The 19,577-nt window shown below is 38.4% G+C and overlaps 1 protein-coding gene across 15 annotated transcripts in view; it reads right to left on the minus strand.

Moving 5' to 3' along the window:
- The window catches only part of ryr2 (ryanodine receptor 2), a 394,137-nt gene that overhangs the window by 257,797 nt on the left and 116,763 nt on the right, over positions 1-19,577 (minus strand). For all 15 annotated transcript variants that reach the window (XR_010004274.1, XM_062975204.1, XM_062975188.1 and 12 more), the window contains exon 3: positions 4,155-4,259. Coding sequence is in view for 14 of the 15 variants with exons in the window: in XM_062975204.1 (XP_062831274.1) it covers positions 4,155-4,259 (105 nt within the window). In the remaining variant the exon portion in view is untranslated. The remainder of the gene's footprint in view (positions 1-4,154; positions 4,260-19,577) is intronic.

Raw genomic sequence — 19,577 nt, forward strand, 5'->3', positions numbered from 1 at the left:
CGGCTGCTAAGAAAGCCAACGGGATTCTGGCCTGCATCAATAGGGGAATAGCGTCTAGATCCAGGGAAGTCATGCTCCCCCTCTATTCTGCCTTGGTCAGACCACACCTGGAATACTGTGTCCAATTTTGGGCACCGCAATTGAAGGGAGATGTTGACAAGCTGGAAAGCGTCCAGAGGAGGGCGACTAAAATGATAAAGGGTCTGGAGAACAAGCCCTATGAGGAGCGGCTTAAAGAGCTGGGCATGTTTAGCCTCCAGAAGAGAAGGCTGAGAGGAGACATGATAGCCATGTACAAATATGTGAGGGGAAGTCATAGGGAGGAGGGAGCAAGCTTGTTTTCTGCGGCCCTGCAGACTAGGACACGGAACAATGGCTTCAAACTACAGGAAAGGAGATTCCACCTAACATCAGGAAGAACTTCCTCACTGTGAGAGCTGTTCGACAGTGGAACTCTCTCCCCCGGGCCGTGGTAGAGGCTCCTTCTTTGGAGGCTTTTAAACAGAGGCTGGATGGCCATCTGTCGGGGGTGCTTTGAATGCGATTTCCTGCTTCTTAGCAGGGGGTTGGACTGAATGGCCCATGAGGTCTCTTCCAACTCTACTATTCTATGATTCTATGATTCTATGATTCTAACCCGTTGCACCACCAGGGGCTCCATTAAACTACTATAATCACCTTAAATTTTAGCTTTTATCCTAGACTATAATGATTTTAATGTATTTATTTATTTATTTACCTTATTTATACCCTGCCTTTCTCTACCCCAAAGGGGACTCAAGGCAGCTAACAAATGGCACTTATACAGCGCCTTAAGACTATATAAGTCATAAAAAAAATTTAAGTTAAATCACTATAATCACCTTAAATCCACCAAGAATGTTATCAACTATTTCCGGATAAAGCAGAGAGGTTCAAAACATGGTTTTCTGTTACAGTTATTACAGTCATAGACCATCATAAGGAGAGTGGGGTACAGTCTCATAGAAACATTATACATTAAAATCATTATAGTCTAGGGTAAAAACTAAAATACAGAAGTGTATTAAAAAGCTAAAACACAAAATACTATTTAAAAAAAAGGCTCACTAGAGTAAATGAAAAGGGAAAGGGTTCTGGAGGGAGGAGTAGGAGCATTCTGGGAGTATGGGGAGTATGAGGAGGGAGCGGTACAGTTAGGCAGAGGGTGACTAGAGGGTGAGAGTACTAAATAAAATGGCTTAAGATAGCTTGAAGAACAGAAGGTTGAGAAGTGACATGATAACAATCTTTAAATATCTGAAAAGATGACCTATAAAATATGAAGCAAGTGTGTTTCCAGCTGATCCACAGACTAGGAAACAAAGCAATGGATTCAAATGACAAGAAAAATGATTCCACCTAAACTTTATGAAGACACTCTTGACAGTAGAGTTGTCTGTCTGTCAGTGGAAGACTGCTTCTTAAAAATGGTAGACCATATCTCTCTGGAAATCTTTAAAGACAGAATGGACGACTCTCTCTGAACTCATTTAGCTGTATATTGCTGTATGGCAGAGGATTTGACTAAACAGGCTGTGTGGTGCTTCCAATAATATGATTTAACTAATAAATTTAACTGATAAGATACTTTTAAAACAACCAATTATTGTTTCTGGAAAAAATACAGGCAAACAAAGCACAAACTGTGGATGATATTAAAGTACGTTTATATAATTGGATTTGACAAGATCTTTAGCATGGCCATCACACAAGTCTTTTCTGGTTATATTTTGGATAGAAGACATTAAGCAGAAACTATTTAAATGTCTACATATTGATTTAAAGAAAGTGGGAAATTGAGGCTGGGGCAGTCATGAGATAATTCATCTGAGACACAAAGGAACAGAGAGCAGAAAGACTATGCTTATCTCTGTGCCTTCAAGCACTTGTCAGCTTATGGAAACCCACAAATTTCATAGGGTTTTCTTAGGTAAGGAATGTCCAGAAATGGTTTTGCAAGTCCCTACCTCTGAAATACAGCCCACAGTACTTGGTATTCATTGGTCATCTCCAATCCAATTAGTATAAAGAAACGATATTCCACAGATCTACAGAGTTAGTTAGGAACACTATACATATCTCAAGATATTATGTCAGTCAAAACAAGGTAAATAACTGACATCTTGCTTTTTTCTCTTTATATCCCTAAGTCTTGACACCCAAGCTTAAAAGAGAAAGATGACCAAAAACCCACTACTGGTTCATCCTACTGGGATTAGTACAAACTTTAAGAGCTATCTAAAATGGTTATGGCTTTTATAAACAGAATTTAACACTTTGAAAAGCTCTTTTATAAACCAGACTACAATCCAGAGTGAATTCACTACCTCAACAATATGGAAGGCTAGCTATCACTGTTTGGTAGACTCAACCTCCATCAAGACCATTACCAACTGCTAATTCATGAGTTGCTACATAATAATTTATGTCCCTTTCATTTTTTTAATATAACTACATTCAGATTGTTCATAACCAATTCTATTTTCTTCTACTTACTCTGATACGATGGAGGAAGGCAGACAACATTTTCAAAACATGGTACCCTCCCATGTTTCCCTATGACATGTGTTTTTTATTGACCAGAAAAAAAAACCTTAAAAAGGAAAAGATTGTGTTTTGCTATAGGATAATCCAGCTATAGCACTATGTCCAAGGTAGCCATTCTTAAAAAGAAAAGAAAAAACAAGAAACCTTTGAATATAACCTGTTATATTTCTTCCGTAAGAGAATATTTCAATAGGAATCTAAGAAGGACTTCCAAATGAGAGAAAGTATGTTGTGCCCAGGCTAAAAAGCATTGTGAAGCTACCTTAAACTAATTTGAATCAACTGGAGGATGAAATATCTAAACAAAGAAACAGGTAGAATCATCATAATACTGGTATCTTTATACTTCTGTGACAAGATAGTTAATGCCTTTCACATTATCTGAAACTTTGCAAATGTTCCATAGATTAAGTAATAATCCATCCACACAATTACAAATACAGGAAAAAAATTCTCAAAAGGACGGAATCAAGAATTGGGAAAGTTTTTCAGGCAGGTGAAAATCCAACAATTCAATTTCTTACTAGTTTTATATAGTACACAGAAATTAAGACATCAATTAAAGCAAAGCAAAGCAATTATATTTTAATATATCTTTACAATTTGTTTCCTTAATCTTAATTAGAAAAATTCATCTATTATCAGATTAATTTAGGATACAAAGACATATTTGTTTGTTTAACTATTTGTGTCTTCTATATAATGCTATTAGCAATATGAAAGACTTGAAAGAGTCTTTTGCTAGCACAAATGTAGTTCTGAATCAGTCATTTGTTTATTATTTATTGCATTTCTATCCTATATTTGTCCTTAGATAGTATTCAAATCCTAACTGGATTGTAACAGCAAGTTATTTCTTATTTTTATGATATAGATAAGGCAACTCTGCCGCAATGCTTTCATCTCAAAAAGGAAAAACTGATACAGAATGACAGCTGGCATCAAACAGTTATAACTTTATATCACCATTAAGGAATCAAGAGAATGTTTGGGAAAATATAGTTTATTAATTAATTGCAGTTTAGAAAATTATTATGCATAGTTCTGTACTACGCACTATACAGACACATATAAAATACAGAATTGAAGGAAAAAATTAAGATCAAAAAGAAAAATTCATCAGTAAATGCTCAAAGGAATCAAATATGTAACAGACAGAATTAATCTGTACAGTCAATGTTTTCAAAATGTCATGCAGTTTGAAAATATCTTGCAAAATGTATTTTAAACACAAATTATTCACAAATCATTTTATTGATTCACAAAACAGAACTCAGGTTGAGCCAGATAAAGTTAGAGGGATAGAGACCAAGAAGAGAAGAAAGTTAGAAATGAGAGAAAGAGAAATAGTCTAGTTTTCACTCTACATGTGACTTTTTGTCAATGCAAATAAACACTATTGTAGGTTTTACATTCTGGGGAATGAAAACTGAAATACAGAGAATCACAGAGATGCTATACTCCACAGGCTGAGATTTCAACAAATTCATTAAATGCTCTAAACTCTTCTATAAATTCTAAAATCAAGAGGTTCAAATGACAAATTCATATCCATTGAAGTAATAGGTAAAAACGTCACAACTCACCCCTTCTGCTTTTTCCTCCGTATTAGCCAACATTTCCTGGAGAGCTCTCACCGACAAAGACTGTTCCAGCACAAAATTGCAGATTGAGAGATCCGGAGGAACATTCTAATTTTAAAAAGAAGATGAAGAAAGCATTGAATAAGCATTTCATATCACTGAAAATAGTGTTATGTCTACTCAGAAGCCATCTCCATTGTCTTCAATAGATTTACTGGCAGCCAAATATCCTCAAGATTGTAATCTTCTTACCAGTTGACTTATTTACATTGCAGTCCTAATTATGTTTCATGACAAATATCTTCTTTCAAATCCATCTGAAGAATTTTATAAATATTTGGGATCATCCTTTTAGGCCAGTGGTTCTCAACTTGTGGGTCCCCACTTGTTTTGGCCTACAACTCCTAGAAATCCCAGCCAGTTTACCAGCTGTTAGGCTAAAGGCTAAAACATCTGGGGACCCACAGGCTGAGAACCACTGCTTTTAGATAGTCACTGAACAAGTCAATGAGAACAAAATAAGACAAAAGAAATATAAAAATTTAAGAAACTGCATTAATTCCAGAAAATTCCCATTTATTAAATAGATTAGCACAAAGGAAAGGCTGATGAAAAAATGCTATCAAGTATGTCTTCTGGCGTGTGTGAGAGAAAAAGAAACAGATAACTGGATAACATGTCCTTATTCAAAGAACAAAATTACAACAAAGAATCTCACTAATTATTCAAGACAACAATATCTTGACAATCAGAACTGCAAAGATATTTTGGATAAGACTCCACTGGCAGAAACTGTGAATGCAACCCCACCCCAATAAAAAATGGTACCCATATTCATGGGAACAGTACCTGCAGTTTCATTTACCTGTCTCTAACAAAGTATGTTTCCTCTCTAGGCATTTTCTAGGTCCTCCAGGTGATGTAGCTGATTGGATTTTAAAGTGGTAATTTTCAGTGGTAAATTACTATAACAGTGTTCCCTCACTTATTGCGTGGGTTATGTTCCAGGACCACCCACAATAACTGAAAATCCGTGAAGTAGAAACACTATATATATTTTAATATTTATACATTATTTTAATAGTTATACACTATTTTACGTCCTTATAAACCAATCGTGTATTGATAAATCGCCTCCTTCTCCTACCGTTGCTGCTTGGGCTCCTTTTCTCTCCCTTTGGCTTCTCCTTCCTCCCTTCCATAGGCTGTAAATTATAATTTATTTATAATAATCTTTTAGAGTTTATTGAAAAACCGCAAATCAGCAAATCCATGAAAAGTGAACTGAGAAGTAGTGAGGGAACACTGTATTATTATTATTATTATTATTATTATTATTATTATTATTATTATTCTCAACTATGGCAATGATGCCACAATAATAAATATGAATATAAAACAGTTGTGATGTCATAGTTTATGACCTCCTAATTTACTTAAAGAATGCCAGCCAATGATACTTTAAAAACCATTTAGACACACCAGAATTTAAGTAAATTTTGGGCACATCTACCCTGACACTTATTTTGGGGCTATTCCAGCTATTTAGACACTGGATCAGCTGCTGTGGAGACAGGAGAAGTCCCCACCAATCAGCAACATGAATGCTGGTCAGCCATCCTATTTGCCTCCCCAACCCCTGTATCACTGGGCTCTTTGGCCACAACACACGTCCTATCTATTCCTCGTCACCTGTCCTGACATCAGCCAAAGCCTTTTCCCTTTTTCCCCTACTCCCTTCCCAGTGCTCCCTGTTCACTTTGGGTGACGCCATGGCAAGTGATGGGGAACAGTTAGCTCCAATGTCATTGTCAAAGGCCACCGTGCACTGGGAAATGGGAGTGGGAGAGAGGTGCCTGGCCTTTCCTTTCACTCAAGCCCACCAATTCTGCTCAGATGAAGTGATTTGCCTCCACCACCACACCCCTTCCCAGCACAGACAGAAGAAAACACAGCAACCAACAGCTTTTTCCTGGAAACTGCAGAGCAAGAAATGACTTTTCGTATATCATATTTAAAGTCTAAAAAAAACACTTTCACTGCTAAATGGGTGATACATTGTGTGTCACCATCAAGGCTTCTAAAATGCATGCCCTAAGACACCTATAAATATTTAAATCTTACAAAATATATAAACATTACAGAGAAATAAATCTTAAGACTAGAAAAGTAAAAAAGAAAATGAAGGGAAGGATACTTTTAATATTTAATCTTCTGCCATGGTAACATTAATAGACAAGCTGCTAGCACAGACAGCAAGTATACTCACTGGGGAATACAAAGAAAACTTGCCTCTTTACAAAATGCATTCATCATCATCATCATCTTCATTATTATTATTATTATTATCATTATTATTATTATTATTTTCTCTCCACAAGAACACTCAAAGCAGCTGTTACCAGAGGCTCAAAATGTCTTTACTGTCTCATCATTGCTGAGTTCCCCATGCTTCCCAACACAATGCCTTGCCCAAAATAATCCTGAAATTTAACACAGCAACAACCATGTAATTCCTACATAGGAATTCCTACATAGGTTATAGCTGGGGCTCCTTCCACACAGCTGAATAAATTCCCACATTTTCTGCTTTGAACTGGAATATATGGCAATGTAGACTCAAATAGCCCTGTGGGATTTTCTGCCTTGAAATTCTAAGTTATATGGCTGTGTGGAAGGGCCCTGAAACAGGTAATGTGGGGCTTCTGTGAATCAAAGACACTTTGAGGCAACTAAAGCTTTGGATATGAAGGTCTGACTGCAACAAAATTCCATTCCCCTTTTGGGAAGACACAAGGTTGAAGGCAATCCCAAATTTTGGCTATCTGGCAAGACAAAATTTGCCAGTGCATTTATATATGGGTAAAGGGAGCCCTAAAATATAAGTGATTGCAACTGAGATTTCTATAAGGCAATGATGTAAGAAAATCATATAAATTTTGGCTGAGATCTGATGAGTTTATGCAGGAAAAAGGATGCATGAAGAACCCTGTAATATATGGGGAGCAAAACAGTAATGAACAAAATGTATATATCCCTGTGAACTGCCAGGTTAAACACAAGAAAGCTGAAAAGGAATTTTTGGCTAGTATCCATCAGGCTATCAAGTGGCATGTGTGTGAACTACTCTTCTGACTGAAAAGGAATCACTGGGGAAAACAATACTTAAAAGCCTATTAGATGGGCAAGCTGTGGTTCTCTGCCTAACTTCCATTTTGTCGTATTTTAGTCTGCCCTCACCCAGACCTTGAAATTGTAAGCAGTTAACAAGTGTGTATGTGCACAGTGACCTGTAAAATCCAGACTGCACAAGACTTCATTAAAATCTTTTCACAGTAACGGGTTTCTCCTGTCTACTGAATTTCAACCCAATTATTTTTAGAAGAGCTCTTATACTGCTTGGTAAAGGGTGCTTAATGCCAAACTGTGGTCTATTGCTTCCCAATAACATGTATAGCTCCTGACCCAATAGTATACAGAGCCTGTAATCCTGTGATTTTATACTGTAAAAGCAGGACTTAGAAGAGTAAGCATGACTTGAATATAGTCTGGATGCACAAGTTTACAGAATTTCTTTTATAAAGTTTCATAGTCCTTTTGTTTTAGTAGAGCCTGTCATACCCTATTTTGTTAGAATGGCTGCCTTTATATTCAGCAGATGGTTACTACGACCATGCGAAGCTCAAACAAGATATTTTGAAGTATGGTATATTTATATACATTGCATTATGCTGTTATAAAAAAGGTCATTTCCCCTGTATGACAAATCACACCTAGCAACGCATTCCTGGTGATAAATAAAGCTCATTTCTCTTGATTAATTCAGTTTCCAAAAGGGATCTGGCAGCTTTCCTTCTGATGTTTAGAACTGGGGGAGGAATTTCTGTCCACCCACTCACTGCTCAGATATTCCGTTTCACAAATGCTGAGATGTGAAAGCTTACCTATCAGTTTCAAATCATAACTTTGAGCTCCAGTTCACTTCTCACAAAACTTGAAAGCAACATAGAACCTCTCTCTATATGCCACCAGTCTTTTTCAACTAAAAATTCATTTCATCAATAAATAGTAAGTACTAATATTTTGACACTATAACTTAAAGGCACTGATAAATATTACTGGATAAATCACACGGGATCAATGGCTCAGTGCTACTGAATAATGACAGTTATAGTTTTACGAGATTTTTAGCCTTCTCCACGTAAAACTGTTGTTGCCTCACCAAACTACAAATCCAGTAATTCCACAGCACTGAGCCATGTCAGTTAAAATGGTGCTAAACCATATTCATTTTTATCATGTCAGAAGCGACGTGCGAAAAAATAATAAAAGCAATAAATATGTCAAGATGTCACCCCATCTCCCAGATTCAAACCGGCAATCTTCAGGTCAGCAACCCAAAATTCAAGTCAGCAGTCCAGCTGGCACAAAGGTTTAACCCTTTGCGCCACCGTGGCTCATTAAGTCTCCTAATCCTTATAGTGTTACCCTATACACATTTGCTTAGGAGTAACATAGTAAATTCAGTAAACCAGAGACCCCTTCACACCATGTAGTTATAGCACTATGATTCCATTTTAACTGCCATTACTCTATCCTACAGAATTCTCTGACTATTTACATACTTAGCGTAGACCAGTAAAGGAAGAGTTCAGGTTGTCCTGGTCTATGCTGCTTTTTACTGGAAATCTTTAAATCTACCAAGCACAGCCTGAACCCACAGAGATATAACAAGATTCTTAAGCAATATTTGATTTGATTTTAGAACTATACGTGAATATTGCTTACAGTTATCCTATATATTTGGTATCCTTACTATTGATATCTACACTACAAAGTGACCATCAACAATGACTTCATGCCCTTTTCTGCCATATGTAAACTTTAGAAACAGTCAAATTCCAGTGATTGGTGTTGTTGTTTTATATGATTTTAATTTTATAGCATTTAGCAAAATGTGGGCATATCACCAACACTACACTTCTGCCAAAGAGGGGTGTGTAGAGTTTTCACTGTGATTTGGCTGGACAATACTACAAACAGATTGCTTGACTAGATGAATTGCCCAAGACACCAACTGAGTACCAGGAAAAATCTGGATCTGAGCCACATATACCAGACTACATATGTGACCCAACATTTACCACTTCAAGGGAAAATGCACTGATTCACTACTAGAACACAGCCCTTCACAACTGAACTGAATTTATCAGTAGTATTCTTCCCTTCAGTAAATGCATTAACTTCTTATTACCCATATTTTTATTTATTTATTTACAGCATTTATATTCCGCCCTTCTCACCCCGAAGGGGACTCAGGGCGGATCACATTACACACATCAGGCAAACATTCAATGCCTTTTTAACATAGGACAAAGACAAACAACAAACATAGCTCCGAGCGGGCCTCGAACTTATGACCTCCTGGTCAGTGATTCATTGCTCTCCCGTCTGCGCCACAGCCTATAGATCACTCCATTAAAATTCTTCAATTAATCTATATCCCATACCAAATTAAAACTCTAATTAACATCACCTGAATTTCCCCTCTTTTCGTACCCTAGTCTACCTCCAAACAAGGTTCCTTTACACCAATTATCCACATCACTATCTCCAGGTCACCTCCATATAAATGCCTTGCAAGATTACTTCTAAGTTATTTCCCAATAAATTCAACAACATAAATGCTGACCCAAATCAATGCTTCTTCCATTAACCCCAATACACGCTTCTCCTTCCAATTCAATAGCTTTTTTTCCTGACTCAAAGCATTTGACTTTAATAATAATAATAATAATAATAATAATAATAATAATAATAATAATAATAATTTTATTTTTGTACCCCACCTCCATCTCCCCGAAGGGACTCAGAGTGGTTTACATGGGGACAAGCCCGAGTTCAACATAGTTAAAATACAGGATGTTTGAAAAAGAACTCCCTAGTTTTGATGTGGTTTATCTTTTTCAAACACCCTGTATAACACAACAGAATTCATAAAAACAATTTTAGCAGTGAAACAACCACACAGAATTCAGTATAAAGCAAAAAATACCAAATATATGAGCCAAATGGGACTTTGCCCCGGACTGGCAGAATCAAAACAGACTCCCTAATCATCATTCTTATCATCAATTTAATTTATGCCTTTTACTTCTACACAACATTCATGACACAGCTTCTAGAAATTGCTTTTTTTAAACTAAAGGCAACTAATTTCTGAATGCTAAATTAATTTTGTGAGTTTAGCATTCAGAACCAAATGCTTAAACCTCATTCACGATCACTACACCAACTATAGAAGATGCCTCAATCAGTTAGATGATAAACAATCCAAATGAGCCATTCAATAGGCCATTCAATAAAGTGAAGTAGTTTAAGAAAGCTGTAATTAAGTATGTACACAAATGCCTGAATGAGATTATGATCTGTTTTACAAACTAATGCAACATAGGCCAACTCAAGAAAAAAGGTCCCTGGTTTTCCCCAGTGTCTTTATTTTAATTTCAATGACATATTGAAACTGTTCAATGGGCTTTATGCATTTATGCTGAATATTAAAAGCTCTTTTAGACATCAATGTAATGCTGCCTTTTATTGTTTCTTCTTGTTGTTTTGCTAACTGTGTTTAATTTTGTAGGCTCACATTGTAAGCTTTAATAAAGAGTAGATAAAAATATCTTGAATTAATGAAAACCATATTCATACACTAATTTGGCAGAGATTCCCATAGAGAACATCTCTCATGAATTCCAGTGCATATTGGACATGATACCACTATACTAAAATGGCTAGAAAAAGTTGAGAACATTCTACATACACAAATAAAATAAATTATAGTCATTTTAACTCATGTTTATACGAGTACCACATTGGTCAGTTTATTTTTCAGTGATTGGTTTGGGGGGGGGGCACCAAAATTCTGTTCGCCTACACTTGAAAATTACCTTGGGCCGGCCCTGGGTGTACTGTTTTGTGTCATCTGCAAATTTGGTAATTGTGTCTTCTATTCCCTCACCTAAGGGAAAAGGAAGAAGTGCTCAATATCTTCTTTGCTTCAGTCTTCTCCCAAAAGGAAATGTTCAACTTGAGCAATATGAAGCAGACTGGCAATAGGGGAAATGCAACTCCAAATAGGTAAAGAAGTAGTCAAGGAATACCTGACTACTCTAAAAGAATTAAGGTCTCCAGGGCCAGATGAACTACATCCAAGGGTATTGAAGTAATTTCAGAACCACTGGCAATAATCTTTGAGAAATCTTGGATAACAGAAGTTCTACTAGACTGGAAGTGAGCAAATGATGTCCCTATCTTCAAGAAGGGGAAAAAGAAAACCCAAACAATTACTGTCCAATCAACCTGACATCAATACCAGGAAAGATTATGAAGCAGACCATTAAGGAGGCAGACTGTAATCACTAAGAAAAGAATGTGGTGATCACTAAGAACCTCATCACACTGAGGTTCAATTTACAGGTGATAGTGGGAGGATTCGCCATGTATCGTGGCAAATCCAGCAGACAACAGGGGAAACTGTTGCCTTGCACCCCACATTGTCCAATTACTCATCCCACGGGGGAAGCATTGCCGTCCAGCTGCCCTGCGCACTAGTAGTCCCAATCTTCGCTATGAGAACACAGGTAGCTTCCCATATTCTCTTTTCAGTGCCCTAGGATGCTTGCAGCACGCTGACAGAGTCCTACCATAAGTGAGTCATCTGATGGCATCTGGAAGGCTCCAAACTCCCAGAGTCCTCTAAGAATCCTAGGACAATTAAAATCCCTAATGTAATGAGGTCCTAAAAGGCAATATGGATTTCTCAGAAACAGGTCATGCCAGACAAATCTTATATCTTTTTATTTTTATATATATATATATATATATATATATATATATATATATATATAAGATACAAGCTTGGTATATGCAGGGAATGCTGTGGATGTAGCATATATGAATTTCAGTAAGGTCTTTCACAATAATAATAATAATAATAATAATAATAATAATAATAATAATGCTTTATATCCCGCCCCCTCTCCCCAAAGGGACTTGGGGCGACAAGGTGCCCCATGATCTTCTTGCAAACAAATTAATCAAATGTGGGCTAGACAAAACTACTGCTAGGTGGGTTTGCACTTGGTTAAGCAACTGAACCCAAAGTGTGCTCACCAATGGTTCCTCAACATCCTGGAAATACTGGTGTGCCACAGGGTTGTTTTCTGCTGCACTGGAGACTATGACTCAGAGCAATGAATTCAAATGACAGAAAGGGAGATTCCAGCTGAACATTAGGAAGAACTTCCTGTAAGTAAGAGTTGTTCAACAGTGGAATTCTCTGCCTCAAAGTGTGATAGAAGCTCCTACTTTGAAGGCTTTTAAACAGAAACTGGATGGCCAGCTGTTGGGAGTATTTTTTGCTTTTCCTGCATGGCATGGGTTGGATTGGATGGCCCATGTGGTATCTTCCAACTCTATGATTAATCATTAATCAAGATGGTCCAGGACAGAACCCTGTGGCATCGCATTAGTCACTTTTCCCAAGAATGAGCTGAGCTCCCATACACCAACAAGCTAAGAAAACATTTGGAAACACTTTAAAATGTTTTATTAAGTTAACTTTCTCTAAGGGTTCTTAATTGCTCTTCTTTTGATTCTTCCTCAGTTTTCTGTTTATCACTTTCTCCATCATGCCATTATCTATTTATTAATGTTTCCAAAGTTCATTGTTCTCACTTTAAAAACACAATAATCAATCCTAGTCTCAGTAGTAATGCTATTCTGTTTGTCTTCCTCTAGCCCAATGAAAAATATTCCTCACTTTATATGCTGATTACATTCTACTCTTCTTTTTCTTGCCCATAAATAGGACCAGTAGTTAAAAAAACATTATCTTCAACAGAATGATTTTGTATTTGTAATAGACTTTCATCCTGTTTTTTAATTCCAATTGATTTAAAAAACTTGATTTGCATAAACTTTGCTGACTTAATAAAGATACTGTAAATCCCGAGAAGTGAACATTATGAATTTCAGATATCTGTTTGCTTCAATATATCAGTAGTAGATACCAACTCTTACCACAAGAGGGCACATTCAATACACATAATCAGTGAGTATAACTAACATCACTAATGGGACAAATCATTTTGTGGTACTTTCCTACACACACATACAATGAGGGAATTAAGACAGTTTTTTTTCTATGTAAGGAATGAAAACAATAGATGTCCACTGTACTGCATATAACATGCAACTAGGATTTTTCTACCATAAATATTAAAGATATCTGCATCAAGTTAATTTTTCAAAATAACATTGGCACAGCCAATGGATGCTGTTGAAATGTAAATGCAAGAGGTCCAGACTGTTTGAAATCCTTTTATATATAATCACAGGATCTTGGAAGAATAAAGTGCTCTTTTTCAGTCAGATCCATATAAAACTAAATGCATGTCTTGTGATGCATTATCTGTCTCTAACATTTGAGTTCAGCTGCAGAGAATTTTGCTGTAACACCTTATTATTTAATAAGAAGGAAATGGCACAGTTTGTTAAAAAAAACAGTTAACAACAGCAGAAAATTATGTTGTAAAAATCTTTTATGGTGTTGCATATGCTACATATCAGATTAAAAGGAAGGTTAATTTTGTTACCTGTGAAGACTGCTGCTTTTAACAACTATTAACAACTGGAGCATTGCTTTTGGAACTGACCAGTAGAAAAATGCAAGTGTGGACATGTAAAATATCACAGGGAAATCATAGGGAGGATTAAGTTACAGTTGAATCGAAAACTTTACAGGGAGAAAGAAAAAGAAGATCCAAAGATTTAAGGATGGGAAAGAAGTTCAAGCTAGGAGCCCTTCACACTAAATAACTATACCACTCGATTCCACTTTAACTTCCATGGAATCATACAAAATCTTGGGATACATAGTTTGAGCATGTATTATCACTATCTGACTGAGAATCAGAAATACTCCATAAAATTACTAATACCAGGATTCCATTGGACATAATCGTGACAGTTAAGATATGATCAACATGCTATAATTATGTAATCTGAAAGGGCACCCACTGAAACTCCTTCTTCTGCACAACTATTAATGATACAAGAGCCCTATCCACTTTTTCACCTGGAAACCCTGGTCTGTCCTTGGTTCAATGTGTTCAAAGAGTCTGGCTGCTTCTTGCCTGGCTTTGAAGCTGCAAGGCTATTCAATGCTAATCAAGGTGGCCAACTGCAACATTCACACTTGCTTCAAACAGACAAGAGTTCTTTCTCCCATCCTGGACATTCCACAGATATATAAAACCCCACTGTCTTAGTTTCCAACAGACCTCACAACCTCTGGGGATGCCTGGCATAGATGTGGGTGAAACATCAGGAGAGAATGCTTCTGGAACATGGCCCTACAGCCTGAAAAACTCCCAGCAACCCAGTGATTCTTTCCATGAAAGCCTTCAACAACATATTATTCTGCTCTCTTTTCTTCCTTTGCTTTGTTATTTTTAAAACAATCTATAAACTTGGGCAAGTAACTGCTCATATTTCAGATCATTATGAAGGTGTTAAAAAGATGCTAGAACCCCTTACCTCCTTTAATTGTTCATTTTGTCCTTGGTTCAAAGTGTTCAAAGAGGGAGCAGTTCATTGAAATATGCTTATTATATACTGGCATGTGACTATTTGAAATTGATATGTAGAGGTGCTCCCTAAGTTGTTTATCTGAAATGGAAGTCACTTGTTATACCTATGTCAAGACAAACTCTTTGCTAAATTAATGCTACTACAAAGTGAATATTTGGGAAAGTGCTGTCTCATTTTTTTTTTATTAACTAAGATTCATGACTCAATATAGTATAGTAATATGCGCAGGTGGCTGAACAATGTATTTGACTTTAGGCATATACCTCCAGTTCTACCTGCATCCTTCCTTATGATCCATTACTTACATTTATATCCTGCGTTTCCTACAGTGAGTTTCACTTCCTATTGTATCCCTACAAAAAAAAAAACCCTTCAGAGATAAGTCCAGAGGAAGAAAGTAGCTTATATGAGGTCAACTGATAGATTTCAATAACTCAGTGAGGAATGATGACAGAAACTGGACTTCTCCCATACAACACTCTAAGTAACTAATCCATATCTAGGAGAAGCACCACAGAGGAGGGGACTTAGCCCCATTCACCAGTTCACCTTGTAATTTTTTAATATACAAATAGCCCCATCTGACATTGTTTCTTTGCTTCAATAACTATAGTTACAAACAACTAATGTCAGAATAATGTTCTCTTCTTAAGACTTTGTAAAACTAACAAATTGGTGCAAATGCTTTGGCACATTCAGTATAGATCACAGGGAAGTAGAGAATAATGTATTTGCTGTTCAATTACAGTTTATTTGTTAGACTATTTTTAATGGTACAATACTGTTGATATTTTCATTCGCTCATATTTTAGTGTTAAGAATTATTGAGTTACAAGAAAATAGGGAAATGATGGATTCATCAGGATCACTGCTATTGTAATGAATCATTAATATTCCAATTCATTTTTTATGATGATGAATAATACATTCAAAATGATGACCTACTGAAAATAAAACATTAGACTGCACCATATGGGAGATAATATATTTAATTAAAAGTATGCTGAGGGAATTTGAAAGAAGAAAAATAGATATCTCAACCCTAATTCTTTTGGACAGCCCTATATTCAATTTTTTAATATATATTTTCTTCTTTTCACTGATAACCTCTCAGCACATCCAATCCCACGTCATGGCCAAACCAACTACTTAACTTCCAGCTGGACGACTCTCCTCACAGCTATACAGCAGTCAGGAAGGATAAGAGGATGGATGAGGAATATTCAAGTAGCAATCTATCTCCATTCCTCCAGCCACCTGCAGGAAGAACAAGGGCTCTTCCTGGATCTTCAAGAGATCCTCCAGACATCCAGGAGAATGGCATCATTTTCCTGCAGCCATTTCCCTGCTTGGCTTTCCCCATCTAGCATCTGCCATACTTCCCTGGCTAATGAAAGGTCATGGAGAAGGATGCTGAGTCAGAACATAGGAAGGTCAAGTATGTAGGGTGGGGAACAAGTGCTAAATATGATCTACAAGTGCAAATTGTTGTCATTATTTTTAGGTGCTGCCAAAGCCTACGCATGGATTTCCAGGAGCAAATTCCCATTATATTTCCTGACCACCTTTTCACGGTAAGCTGGATGAAATTGATAACTGGTGGTTTGCTTAAGAATTATAATCATCTTTCTTTTGGTTCTTCTCCATGCGGTAGTGTATTTAAGGACCCCCTTGATGGATTGTCACTTTGCCGTGGTGAGGGGGCTTGCGTCTTCCAATGAACCTGCGGGCACAACTACTAGCGTCATGCACTCCCAGGAGGGTCCACAGGGGAGGATCCAGACCAAGAACAATCTGAAGACCCAAAGACCTCAACAGCGGAGCAGGCGGAGGATAACATAGTGCATGTTACAGGCTGTGAAGGCGGAAGAAGGCTGCAACAGACTGAGAAGCCACTCTCATTGTGTTAATCACACCACTGCTGGGACCTCACTCTGTGAAGACTGTGTGTTGACCGGCCATGCACCGACCTCCACATATTAAAAAAATAATCATGCACAGGAGTCTTCCAAGAAAAATAAAAACAAACCAACAAAAGTCCTATGGTGATCAGCGAGTGGCGACGGGGGCAGGACTGTGAAATCTGCAAGCCCCTAGTCACAGACTGGCGCATGGGTGGCGGATATGGACTCAGTTGTTCTTCCTCAAGGTCCGAGGCAGTTGAGTAGTCCGGCAGCTGTATCCATGACTGAGCAGCCCTTTTTAAGGATCCGCTCTGCTCACCCCACATGGGGAAGGGGCTAGAAAAGGTGCCCTAAACATAGTCTGCCTCTCTTATCCCTGACTGGACTGCCGCGTCCAGAGGGGTCACCACTCTGCAGCCAAAAAAGAGAAATGAACTTTGGAACATGGAACGTACGGACACTGTTGGATAACACTGACAGTGAACGCCACGAACGCAGGACTACTATCATTCCAAGGAAGCTGGGTCCCTTTAAGATCGACACAGCAGCCCTTCAGGAGACCAAGAGAGCAGGAGAGGGACAGCCGAAGGAAGAAAAAGGAGGCTACACCTTCTTCTGGAAGGGATTGCCTGAAGAAGAGTGAAGAATACACAGAGTTGGCTTTGCTATCAGAAATGACCTGGTGAAGCACCTGACTGAAGCACCCACTGGCATCAATGAACGACTCTCAACCCTCCAAATTAACCTTGCCAAAAACCAACAGGTAACCATCATATGTGCCTATGCACCAACTCTAGATGTTGACGAAGACATCAAGGAAAAATTTTATTGTCAGCTGGACACCGTCCTATTGGAGATACCTAAGGTGGACAAAATCATCCTCCTGGGGAACTTTAATGTAAGAGTCGGACGGGACTCTGACCTGTGGCCAGGGATCATAGGAAAAGATGGGGTCGGAAACAGCAACTCAAATGGCATCTTGCTTCTCACCAAATGTGGAGAGCACAACCTTGTCATCACCAAACGCTCTTCCGCCAGAAAAACAAGCTCAAGACATCATGGAAGCACCCCCAGTCAAAGCAATGGCTCCTCTTGGACTATGTAATTACACGTGCCAGAGACCATGACGGTGTACTTCTCACAAGAGCCATGACAGGTGCTGATGACTGCTGGACGGACCACAGGTTAATCCGATCCACGATGGCTATCATGATCGTCCCCAAATGCAGACTCCAAGGAAGAAAAACAAGGCATAAAATGGACACCCAAGCCCTTCAGGAGCCCTCCAAACGAGCCCTTCATCTACCCACAGAACACCCCGAAAATGTTGAGGAACATTGGAACAAACTGAAGACCTCCATCATCACAGCCTGCGAAGAAACCATTGGATACCAAACTAAGAAACATCAAGACTGGTTTGACGATAATGACAAAGAGATCCAACAGCTAATTGATAACAAAAGGAAAGCCTTCCAAACATGGCAGAGAGACACCAACTGTGCTGCCAAGAAAAAGATCTATGCCAGTGCAAAAGCTGAGGTCCAAAGAAGGACCAGAGAACTCAAGAACATCTGGTGGACAAAGAAGGCTGAAGAAATCCAACACTTTGCAGATACCCATGATGCTCAGGGATTTTTCAAAGCCACAAAGATCATTTACGGACCAAGAAACCATGGCATACAGCCTCTACGTTCATCAGATAGAACCAAAATTCTGAAGGACAAAACATCAATTGCACTACATTGGAAAGAGCACTACCAGAACCTGCTGAATCGCAGCTCCAATGTGGCCAAAGAGACCCTCTCACAAATCCCGCAACAACAAACCAGGGATGAGCTTGCAGCACTGCCTAGTTTGGAAGAAGTCAGCAATGCCATCAGCCAACAAAAAAACAACAAAGCCAGTGGACGTGATGGGATCCCTGCTGAAATCTTTAAAGACGGTGGACCTGAGCTGATACAACAACTCCACCAGCTCATTGAAAAGGTGTGGGTGACCGAGAAAATCCCAGCAGACTTCAAAGATGCCACCATCATCACCCTTTTCAAGAAAGGGGACAGAACAGACTGCGGGAACTATCGTGGTATCTCCCTTCTAACCTCTGCTGGGAAAATTCTCGCAAGAATACTTGCAAACTGCCTTCTCCCTGTCTCAGAAGACACCCTCCCATAATCCCAGAATGGCTTCCGTCCCTCCAGAGGAACAGTGGACATGATCTTCACTGCTCGACAGCTCCAAGAAAAATGCAGGGAACAAAATCAACCTCTGTACATGGCATTCATTGACCTTGCAAAGGCATTCGACACAGTGAATTGCAGCGCTCTCTGGACCATCCTCCAAAAAATCGGGTGCCCTGACAAATTTGTGAACATCCTGCGGCTCCTCCATGATGACATGATGGCAACAGTCTTGGACAGCAACGGCTCCCAAAGTGACCCATTTAAGGTGGAATCAGGTGTCAAGCAGGGATGTGTTATTGCCCCTACCTTATTTTCCATCTTCATCGCTATGATACTTCACCTTGTTGATGGGAAGCTTCCCACCGGAGTGGAAATCATCTATCGGACAGATGGCAAGCTATTTAACCTCAGCAGACTGAAAGCCAAAACCAAAGTCACCACAACATCTATTATAGAACTCCAATATGCCGATGACAACGTAGTCTGTGCGCATTCAGAAGAAGACGTACAAGCCACTCTAAACACCTTCGCAGAAGCATACAAGAAGCTCGGCCTCTCACTGAACATCGAGAAAACCAAAGTGCTCTTCCAACAGGTACCAGCTAACCCCTCTGCAATGCCAGGAATACAGCTTAATGGTGTAACACTAGAAAATGATGACCATTTCCACTACCTTAGCAGCCACCTCT

The sequence above is a fragment of the Anolis carolinensis genome, chromosome 1 (genome assembly GCF_035594765.1).
Source record: "Anolis carolinensis isolate JA03-04 chromosome 1, rAnoCar3.1.pri, whole genome shotgun sequence".
NCBI classification, from domain to species: Eukaryota; Metazoa; Chordata; class Lepidosauria; order Squamata; family Dactyloidae; genus Anolis; species Anolis carolinensis.